Source organism: Panicum virgatum, chromosome 7K, assembly GCF_016808335.1.
Source record: "Panicum virgatum strain AP13 chromosome 7K, P.virgatum_v5, whole genome shotgun sequence".
Taxonomy (NCBI): Eukaryota; Viridiplantae; Streptophyta; class Magnoliopsida; order Poales; family Poaceae; genus Panicum; species Panicum virgatum.
Window position 1 is genome coordinate 34447683 of NC_053142.1, and position 11150 is coordinate 34458832.

Below are 11150 nucleotides of genomic sequence, written 5' to 3' on the forward strand. Positions count from 1 at the left end.
CGGAGTAATCCGGCAGTGCTATCGGGTAAAATCCCGATTAAACCACTTGAAACAGGATCGACAAAGCAGTCCAGAGAATGCAACATCCCGCAAATTTTACAATACAGAGTATGAAACTGAAATATTATTACAAACCGAGTTTGAATTTATAAAAGTACAACAAAGTTCAAGTTTGACGAAAAACGAACGATAGTCTAGCGTCGAAACCAGACGTCATGATGAAGCCCGTACATGACGTCATCCGTAACCTCCGATGAACCACCTGAAAAACAAAGCCACAAGTAAGGCTGAGTATACTAATACTCAGCAAGGCTTACCCGACTAAGAGTATACTTAGCCCTTTATCTAGACAAGCAAGGCTTTTGGCTGGAGGGGTTTGGTTTGCCGAAAAGCAGTAAAGAGTATATCCTTAATTTCAGGTTTTAGCTTCCAAATTCTAGTTCAATTAACCATTCAAGGTGAGCATCTATCCAATAGCATACATGGTGGGAAACAATTATCTTTCATCATCCAACCAACCATATTCATCATCCTCATCATCTTTCACTTCTTACTCTATGTGGCAAAAGGGTTAAACAGTTCCAAACCGTGAGAAGCGGACGATTCGAATCGAATTTGTTAACCTGGCCAGGCAGACCTAACACACGCGCATGGGGATCGACATCTCGCTTCGCCCACGCGACTTTTCCCTTCAATTCCCGCTGCACGGAACAGGCCCACCGCCCTCGACTACAAGAATCCACGCCACGGTACGGCACCGGGTCGTGAGCCTCCTTGCACCCGCATGTGGCCGCATGAGAACAACGTTCAAAGACGGTGGGGAGGTATGTTCCGGCCTCGGTGCAATCCAGTATTTAAGCTTACCAATTACCATATTTCTCGGCATGTGGTTAGTACGTTCAAAAGCTTAACCACCACTACCACACACTGCGGCCTTATCCATTTTCACTAAACAGATGGGGTATCACAAGTACCACAGCCCCGTCCGTGAGCCTTATAGTTGCAGTATGTAGTAAACATTCAACTCCTATAATTCTCGCGAGTGACAGGAAATCACTCGACTTCTACCGAACCATTAGCCTAGCCATCTAGCGACCTACACATACTAGTGTTCAAGCATAGGTACCTAGGATTATGCAGCTAAGGTTCCAAGCAACTCCTGTAAACTTAAATGTGCAAGTAGATAGAAACAATAATAAGTTGCATAAATTTAAAATAGATAGGACATGCTCCGGGGCTTGTCTAAGAATAACACTAGATCAGTGTTAGTTAGAGAAAAACTGCTCAGCGAGCATCTTCCTTCAGTCGTGCACATCGGGATCCATCCGTCCATCTTCTAGACGTGTCCACCATTCACCGTCTTCTGGCTCGTCTTCAACATCACATCCTTCACGTGGTACATCTATCGTACCTAAATAAAATGCAGCAATGCATATGTATGAATGCACAGTTCCGAGTTGTTTAGTGATTTAGGTTTTATTATTTTTCCTCCACGATAAAGTTGTAGTCCAACATAAAGTGAGTTGGTATGGGAAAACTTGTCAATTAATATTTCCTGGGCAGTCATTTATAGAGTAGCAATTGTATCTATACTAACTCATAAAAGAGCTGGGTGTATTGCTTTTCTTTTATATTAGAACTGAAAAAGCATTTCTACTCAAAAATAACTCTCCAGGCTAGGGAATGTAAGTGCCGGTAACGATCTTTTAACTGAAGATTGGATTCCTTAAGATGAGCTTGTGGTAAAATTTTCAAGATTAAAAGAGCTACACAGCAAGCATGAGAATTAAGATTCTTTTTATAGGCATAAATCTAACTAAAAATCTATAGAGTAAACTACTAAGTTTCAATGGCTAAAATTTTAAAGACATATTCATGTACTGAAAACTAAGCTCTAGTAAAAATATTAGATTTTTATAATGAAGGAAACTAGGGCTTTCGATTTACAAAGTTTATTCATGAATAAATCAAAAGGACTAGTTATACATTACTAAAAATTCCCAATATTTTTCCATAGGATCTAGAAACAAAGTTAAGGCTGTCGTAAAAATTTCAGCTCAAGAAAACTATTATAGAACCCCGTGGATTTAATTCTATTTAACACAAGCATAAACCAAGATCTAATGAAACCTATAGCTAGATTTGTCAAAATGTGTAGAACTTGAGATACATACAAATGTGTATTAAACTAATATTTAATATAGACATAAAACTATTGGTCAAATACAAAAGTGGATGGAACAAAAGTTGTAGATATTATTTCGAGGATTCCAAAACATTTGGATTTGTATTTTTTGATTTTTCTACGAATTTCTAGGAATTTTCAAAGTTTGCTGTTTTGAGTTCATGGCGTTTTTGCGCTTGGCCCCCTGGACTTTTGGCTCCTTCTCAGGGAAGGTCCCTGGTCGGGTGAGGAACAGAGGAGGGAGGGCGCAGCTTTTTCCCGGCGAGGAGAGGCTCCGGCGATGGGGGCCCCACTGGGGAAAAGCGAGAGGGGCACAAGAGCTACATTTGGAGGGGCTTGGGACTCGCGGATGTGGACTGTGGTGGCCTCGCGGTGGAGAGGGGCGGCCGCCGGCGAACTGGACTGCCGCGGCGGCGTTCCGGCGGCGTAGGGCGGTGGAGGTCAGGTCGGTGAGCTTCAGGGGGGAGGCCGTGGAGCGATTCCCGGGCTCAGTTTGGGCGAAGGGAGGCCGGAGGTGGAAGCTCCGCGGGAGCAGGACGACGGCGGCCATGGGGTGCCGCGGCGGCGGTGAACGGCTTGGGAAGACCAGTGAGGACCGACAAAGCTCGCTGGGAATACGGTTGGGGGCGAGGAAAAGCGGAGGAGGGGGCTTCGCGTGAGCAGGCGGCTGACGGCGGCCACGGCAGCACTCCTAAATAGGGGAGGGAGCTCGGGCTCCGGCTCTGAGAAGCGAGAATGGAGAGGCCAAGTTGGGTTTCGCTCGTGAGTGGATCGGGACGACTTGAGCGGTGACGAGCTACACCGGCGACGCGTGGACGCGGACGCCGAGAAGCTGCGGCGGCGCGAGCAGAGGAGTAGATGAAGGTGATGGCGGTATCGTAAATAACTCGAAATTCCAAAATGTCGTTTGTAAATTCAGTTTTTCTCCTTCTACATGGCCTCAAATGAAAAAGTTTTGAATACCAAACTTGCTCAAAATTTCGAGATCTACAACTTTCATTTTAGGCAAAAGTTCATTTGAGGCTTCGTTTGAAATATCAAATTTGAAACTTGAGTACATGTGAAAAGGTACTAAATGCTTCGAAATTCAAATTTTTCTCCCATTTTTGTGTGGCAACTCGAAAAACTTTAAACACGAAAGTTGTTCGTCATTCGAAAACCTATAACATTGGTTTTGGGCAAAAATTCATTTGAGCAACAGTTTAAAATTCATTTTTAATACCTGTTCGTTACGATTTGAAAGATGATTTAAACGTTTAAAAGCTGTAATTTGAAGAACTCGTCATTCCATGTGTAAAACTTCATTTTCTCCCATTGACCTCAGCTAAACTTTGGTTTATCATGATGTTAATGAGATGCCTAATCAATTTCATATGCACACGTGACTCGGTTCAAAAGTTATTCAAGTGTTCTCCCTTGGGTTCAAACACACACATAGACACACATACATATAGACATTCATGCATACACATGCATTAATTCAAGGTTTCCTATTTAATGACGCATGATTTGGTTCTAATTACCCTAAATTGGCTATTTAAAAACCTGAGCCGTCACACTCAACAACAAAGAAATGGGAGCTCACCGGCACCTCTAACCGTCTAGGAGCAAAGCTCCAAGAGTAACAAACGCGAATCGACGAATCAAAGGTTGCTTCAAGTGCTTCTTGAGATGAACAAGTGCAAGCTCACAAAGTGCTCTCAACTCAACCCTCAAATCTCACTCTCTCTCAATCTCTAGGTGAATCCTTGCAAGAAACAAACTCTTGGATGGAGGAGAGTGGTGAAATGAATGCTCGAGAGGCTTAGTTGGTCGTGAGGAGCAGAGAGCAGTAAATGAGAGAGGTGAAGGGGTATATATACTCCCACCCACACAAGTGACCGTTATGTGTGTTTTCTGGAGTTTCCGGATCATCCGGGATTACATTGGATCATACGGGTGAATAACAGAATAGGCTAAAACACACTCGAATACTCCTAGATTCGGATCATCCGACTTTGTCCAGAGACAAATAGGCGCTCACAAAGTTTCAGGTCCGGATCATCCGGACTTGGACAGAGAGATTTAGGCGCACACCAACTACCACGGCCGGATCATCCGGCCTTGTCCAGAGACGAACTGGCTGGGCAGGCCGGATCATCCGACCCAGTGAAGAGAGTTTTGTGCACAAGTGTTTTGTGTGTGAAAAAGTGTCTCTCAAGCGTGAATGTTATCTCATATGAAGCACTTTGACAACCTAGATCAATTAAATGTGTCTCCCTAGATAGTATGGTGGTCCTATACTCAATTTCAAACAGAAGATTAGAATTAAATCTCCGATAGAATTCACCATACGATAAATTTGAATTTGGGGACTTTTCTTTCATCTTCATCTTGATTCTTTCATTTATTCCTGCACACATCTTTTTAAAAGCATCATATTCTAAATTGTGATTGTCAAGAATCACCAAAATCAATTAGGGGCCTGGATGCACTTTCACAATTACTGTAGCTTTAATGTCTAATTATGGCCTAATTAGGCTCATTAGAATCGTCTCTTAATTTATAAGCAAACTCTGCAATTAGTTTTTTTATTTCATCTAAATTTAATATTTTATGCATGTAAAATTCTCATTTAATGTGATAGTTTTAAAATTTTAAATTTTGCAACTAAACAAAGCCCAGACCTTAAAAAGCCAAACCTGACGTTGTTGCCAGGCTGCCAGCTGCAGCAGTACAGTACAGAACTGGTGGCTGGCGTAGGTGCTCCGGGCTACAAACCCATCTCTGAATGCGACGTTTCGGCAGCATCCGTTGAGCACAGCCTGTACTTTCAGGAGAGATCAAAATGCAAGTGCCTATGGAGAACGCTCAAGTCGATCAGACACGCCAGATGTGGAGATGCATGTCTTCATGTGATTCAGGACAGATCAAAGATCGTCGCTCAGATCCAATACTGATCGGGAAAGGATAACCTCAAAGATCGTCGCAAACATTTATACTTGTTTAGGGTTTAACCTCTTTATATTTAATTTCGCTGGAAGGAGAACAAGACAAGAATCGGATCATCACCAACGACCCAAAGACGATTCCTGAATCCATACTGCAGTCTGCCGAGAAGAACAGAGCTGTGCAGTATTATGGCTAGGGACAATCTCTCGATTGCAAACTTCCATTCACCGTGTTGGGCTTTCACTCGTAACCTCGGTTTCGAGATCGTAAGTTTTACAAGTATAATACAGATCGCGCCACGGATCAACGACAGGAGCAACATTATTAGCAGCGAGCAAAAATTTAGCTCGGGGATGTCCGCGCCGTGGCTCACAGCGGCAGCACCGAGCTCCGAGCACGCGAATGCAGAGAGAAGAAGGACCTGGGGACGCCGCCGGCAGCCGGCCTGTCGGTGCTCAGGTTGCTCCGATGGCCGGAACCCGATGCCTTCGCGCAGCACCGCTTCCGCCTGGCGCCGATCTGCTCCTCTTCAGGAGCTGCCGCCGGCAAACGCTCCAGTGCCGCGGGGTCTGCCTCTGCCGCGGCTGACGCTATGGCCGCGTCCATGGACGCCGCGCGCCGCACGTTGCGAGGCGGCGGAGGACGGAACAGCTGCTGCTGAGGCGGCGGCGGCGGCTCCGGCGAGCTGGGCTGTTCTTGCTGGTCCTCCTGCGCGGGTGAAGCTGCTGCCCCTTGGCCGCTGCTCTCCTCTTCGTGATCCGGTATTGCGTCGCTCGCAGCAGCCGCTCGTTGCTCGGCTTGGACGTTGGCGTTCGCATCCGGATCAGCTGGGGGGTTGGAGCCGGTCTCCTCTCCCGCCGTGACGGCGGGGTCGAGCACGTCGGAGCGGCAGAGCGGGCAGTTGACGTGCGCGCGGAGCCAGGTGTCGATGCAGGGGACGTGGAACGCGTGGCCGCACTTGGGCAGCAGGCGCACGAGCTCGCCGTCGTGGAACTCGCCGAGGCAGACGGAGCAGTCGGCCGCGCCCAGGAGCCCCGCCCCGGCGCGGTACGGCGTCACGGCGATGGAGTTGATCGCCGCCTCGTCCAGCCCCACGGTCCGGATGTACCAGACGTGGTGCACCACCCCGCCCCCGCCGCCGCCGTTCCCCGGCGGCGGCGGGGCGGTGGCATGCGCGAGGAGCGCCTGCCGCCGCCGCCGCCGCACCTGGCGGCGCCGCACGGCGACCGAGACCCCGAGCAGGATGAGCGAGACAAAGGCGATGACCCCCGCGGCGATGAGCACGTACCTGACGTAGTGCCACCGGTGGTCGCCGCCGCCGCCGCCACCGAAGCCGGGCGGCGGGGGCCCGTACCCCTGCATCCCTCCTCCCTGGTTCCTCCGGCCGCTGTGCGCGGGAGAAGGCGACGGCGGGGAGGCGAGCGGGGGGCACGCTGGGGTCGGAGAGGACGCCGGCGCCGGGGAAGAGGCCGGGCCGGTGGAGGGGGTGCTGGGAACCGTCGGTGGCGGCGCGCAGCCGTACCCCTCGTAGCAGTCCCCGTCGCCCGGGCCCGAGTCCGAGTCCGGGAAGAGGACCCGGCCTCGGCGAGGCCTCATCGCCGGGGATCGGCCGCGTCAGATCGGCCGCGGCATCTGCTGCTGGCGGAGGCGGAGATGGAGACGCACGGATCCGCCGGGCTGGCTGTGGCTGGTGGGGGAGGCGGAGGGGAAAGTGCTCGGAAGGTTCGCGGGAATGCGTGCGGGGCGCGGTTTCTTTACGCTAGTGCGCGGGCGGCCGGACGGGGGCACCACGGCACGGCGGTTCCGGTGCGTGGACTGGGGGAGGCTTTGGCTTGGCCTGCCCGCTGTGCCCGGCCGGGCGGCCGCGCTGGGGCTGGTTGGTTTGGTGGCCGACCTGGACAGTTTGACTGGGCGCGTGGAAAAACTGGCCCGGCGGCGGCCATTGGCCTGTCACTGTTGGCAATTGGCATGGAGCAAAAGCTTTTCTCGTGGATAAACCTTGCTTTCACTCCCCGTCTAATCTTCTTTTGAACCGGAAGGGGGTGGCGCTGGCGTGGCGTGAGGCACGCTGCGATGGGATGGGATGGGGACTTGGGGTTCGTCGCCTCGTCGGAGGACTTTCGCCCCTTGACGGCTTCAAAGCACACTGGCCTGGCCAAGTTGTGGTTGTGGCCATCCAATCGAAACCCAAAAGCAGCGGCTGCGGGATGGCGTTCGTGTTCCGCGTTCGGTGCTCCACTCCACCGTTGCATCATTGCAGGCGCCGAGTGGGCTCGCCAACTTCCTCCGTGGTCCAGTTGCCTCAAGTCAACAGGAAAGCCTCGTTGGGCGGCCCAGTTTTCCTTTCCCGTCCTGCGGCTGGGCCCACAATCCTGCGTCTGCCGGCCGGAACAGTAGCCGGATCCACCCTCGAGCCCACCACTCCCGTCTTGGCCTTACGCTAACCCATCCAGGCGGTAACTCAAAAAAAAAAAAACCCCCATCCAGGCGGTGCCCGGTGGCGGCGGCAGCGTGGAGCGGCACCTCACCACGCCAAGGCGCAGGCTCGCAGCCGCAGCCCCGCGCTCGCCTTCTCCTCTCCGATCGCCCGCGCACAGGCGTAGCCCGCGGATGGGTTGCATCACCCCGTCTCCGGTACATCTCAGTCCCGCGCCCTAGTCCCCGGGGCGGCGGCGGCACCATGGCGGCAGCTGTCAGCTGGTACGGGCCGCTGATCGACCTCTCGGCGGCCGCCGGCCATGTCGGCGGATTCGTGCAGCTTCTCGCGGCCGTACGCCGCGTCCTTCCCCACCAGGTAATCCGCAACCCCACATCCGCCTCTGCTACGGTGTGTTTGGGGAGGGTGCAGCAGCAGCATTCGAGTGATGGGTGTTGCAGTTCGCCTGTACTGGTGTGGTGTGGTGTGGTGTGGTGTGTATACATACGAACGCATACTGAGGGGCGCTCTCATTTCTCTCCGTTCCTAGGAACTAAACGCTGCGACCGGGAGGACGTACCAGAAGACCATCGTTGAAGTCGGCGACGACTCGCGGTCCAGCTTCTGTGTCTCTCTGTGGTCGTCCAAGCAGAGTTCGGGCATAATCGCCGGCGACATCTTACTGATGCAGAGTAAGGATCATGATCATCTGTTATGCACATTGCCACATTTACATGTAGAACATTTTCATTTCTTTTGAAAAAGCTTCAGTGCGTCAATAGGATGCAACTAGGAACACCCTGAGATTGATCCCCTTTTTATTTCAGATTTCAATATGCGCTTTGTGAATTCGTCTACTCTTTGTGCGTGCCAATACTTCTGTGAGCCTCCGCTTCTTATTGGTAGCCTCTGATTATCTTGTTTCAGATATTAAGATAGTGGAGTTTAGAAATGGCCTGGAGGGAAGAGCTTCTCAGATATCTGCGGTACAAGTACTGTTCAACTCTAAAGACTTGACGAACCCTGAAGGTATATAGAGTTGCAGATGGTTTGGCTCTGCGCTGGAAGTTAGCACAATGTTAATTCATCCAAACTATGGGGCGACTTGATATCAAGCGTTCGCTGTTATTCCTTTTTAAGAGTTCCTCAGCAGATAAATATACTTAATGAAAAATATCTCCAGCTGTCCAGCATTCTGGTTTGTAACTTAGCAAATTACTCTTATGCAGGGATAGGTGAACTAATAACCAGTTGTGAAGTGGGGGACGCTACAAAATCAAAGCTAAGAAGAGTGGCAGAATGGACGCTCCACACTAAATGTGCTCTTGGCGAAAGTCGTCAACAGGTAAGATATGCTGAAACGATCCTCAATTTTAACTGTGTGATAGTGTCAAATTGCACACCTAAATCTTCTTGGAACCTACTCTTCCATTTTCACCTAGGCGCTCAACTGTTGAGTTTCCATCATCGACATTAACTTGTTTATAGATTTGGAAATACTAGTGTTTTCCATTGGTTTTCATGTTTTACATCATCTCACCTTGTAATTACAATGATTACTAATTAAAAATTCAACCACAACTTCAGGGCATCACTGATTCTTAGTAGATAAGTTCCCAATTGAGTATGAACAGAGTTGACTATTATGGTCAATATGTCTACTCAGTAGTCAGTACCATACAGCATCAAAGCTACTTACTCATAGTTTACTCTTGTGTTATGCTGCAGTTGCAGGTGATATCGAAGAACTGGAAAGAAGCAAAAGAGAAGGAATCACCAGACTTGTTGTCTATATCCAAACTATTCTCTCAGAGAAAATTATGTTATCTGAATGTTTATGCATGCATCTCCAAGATGGTTCCAGCGACTTCGCCGACCTCCCACTTGGGGCACTTGTCAGTTATCGACAAACATTCTTTGAAAGAGCGCAATGAAATTGTCAGAGATTTCATTACTGCTGGCTGCAAGCTATGCGGTTCACCTCTATATCACAAGTAGGCACCTTATTATCATGCTGCCATCTTCTTATACAGCAAGAATTATATTGCTCTTGTGTAATGTAATGAATATCTATGCAGAAACCTTCATGGGGAAAACTTATCTACCATAGATTGTCCGAATAACCCAAAGTATCTCCATGTTCCTGGTCAGATATACAAACCATTTATGGTAAGACATCCTTCAGCCTGAAATTTTCTTGTGTAGTTGAACAGCTTTCTAAAACTATGTTATGGTCATATGCAGATATATGTCTATGACCAATCTGGACAAGTTCCTTTGCTTGTAAGGAACAAAGCAGCGGAGATCTTATTTGCCAATATCATTGCAGATGATGTATCTGAATGCTACAAGAGCCACATGCTGTTAGAAACCTCTGAGTCAGGTAACTTAAGCGCTCCTGGTATAATAGATGGCGGTGGCAGCAAAGAGATAGCAAAAAGGAGAAAAACTGAACAAAAGCCTAATTTCCATCAAGTCTGGCTTATTATGATCAAATGTCTATTGAACCAAGGCAGCAATAGTCCGTTCTGCTTCCAGATTTTGGTCAACCCTGAGAAGAATGTCGAGGATGGCCGTTTTGAGTTGGTTTCCTTGACAATGCCAATACCATGAGATGTCAATTTTTTTCATAAGACATGGTTCAGTTTGATCAGATTCTTTCTTTTTCACCTAGAAAAACAACATGGACCTTTACCAAGAAAAGTTACTTGCTCTTTCAATCGATGATCTCTAGCTGATTCACTGTTGTGTGCTGCAATATTGTTACTTTGTTAGGCTGGCAGGACATCAGTCTTGGAATCAGCAGGAACATGATTCAATTTGGTTGAAACTGTACCTGGGCTCTGGGCTGTTTAATGCTAATGATGGTGCTGGCTCAAACCCATTTCACAAATACTAAGGGAAACATGAAGTCAGAAAGTTGCATAGAAGAAAAGAGTGGTGCAGGATTATGATGGTGAAGATCTGAACCTGGATCAGAAAGTTTTTTTCAGAAGCAGAAAGTAGATTATTTCGATGCTACAGTGTCTGCCAGAAAATTCTGATTTCCAACTCACAAAAGAAGGTTGCTCAGATGACATCATTGTTACTTCAATAGCATCCTTCCCTGTGGTTACCATGGTTAGCTGTAGCCAGCAGCACTATCCTTAAACTGAATAGGCTTGTCCAGCACTGAGTAGCAGGTAGATTGTGGTCGTTGAAGGATTTTTGTTAGTAGCTTGAGATGAAGGTTTGTACTCGACCAATAATGGTGATGAGGTGTCATTTGTGCTAAATCAACATGTTTATTTGTTACTCTGTGCTTACACTTCGATGGGGGGTTCGAGTTGGCTAGGTCTATTGCTGACTTTTACTGATTAGTAGGTATACTGTATACTTCATCATCCAACATGCTCCTATCTTTTGTTTCAAGCTTGTGCGTACTGTATTCTTCATCTTGCTACAATTTCCTATCTTAGTTTCCAGGCCGCTGCACAGGAGCGTGCTTTCTGAGTTTTTGGCAACCATCTACCTGCATCTGATGGAACTCTGTTTTTGTTTTAACACTGTAGCAAACCAAACAACTATGATGCGATAATGGCAGTGGCACATACAATTACGTTCAGGCGTACACAAGCA

General features: G+C 48.5%; 2 protein-coding genes across 2 annotated transcripts; one reads left to right on the top strand and one right to left on the bottom strand.

Moving 5' to 3' along the window:
• Window positions 1-5149: 5149 nt before the first annotated feature.
• Window positions 5150-7012, bottom strand: LOC120641178 (E3 ubiquitin-protein ligase Os04g0590900-like). The gene has a single exon (XM_039917174.1). The coding sequence runs from the start codon at window positions 6710-6712 to the stop codon at window positions 5486-5488; it is 1227 nt and encodes a 408-aa protein (XP_039773108.1). The 5' UTR covers window positions 6713-7012; the 3' UTR covers window positions 5150-5485.
• Window positions 7013-7594: 582 nt separating this feature from the next.
• LOC120641179 lies at window positions 7595-10943 on the top strand. Its single transcript, XM_039917176.1, has 7 exons — window positions 7595-7910; window positions 8083-8224; window positions 8460-8561; window positions 8762-8877; window positions 9261-9526; window positions 9611-9701; window positions 9777-10943. The coding sequence occupies exons 1-7, from the start codon at window positions 7797-7799 to the stop codon at window positions 10143-10145; spliced, it is 1200 nt and encodes a 399-aa protein (XP_039773110.1). The 5' UTR covers window positions 7595-7796; the 3' UTR covers window positions 10146-10943.
• Window positions 10944-11150: the final 207 nt, after the last annotated feature.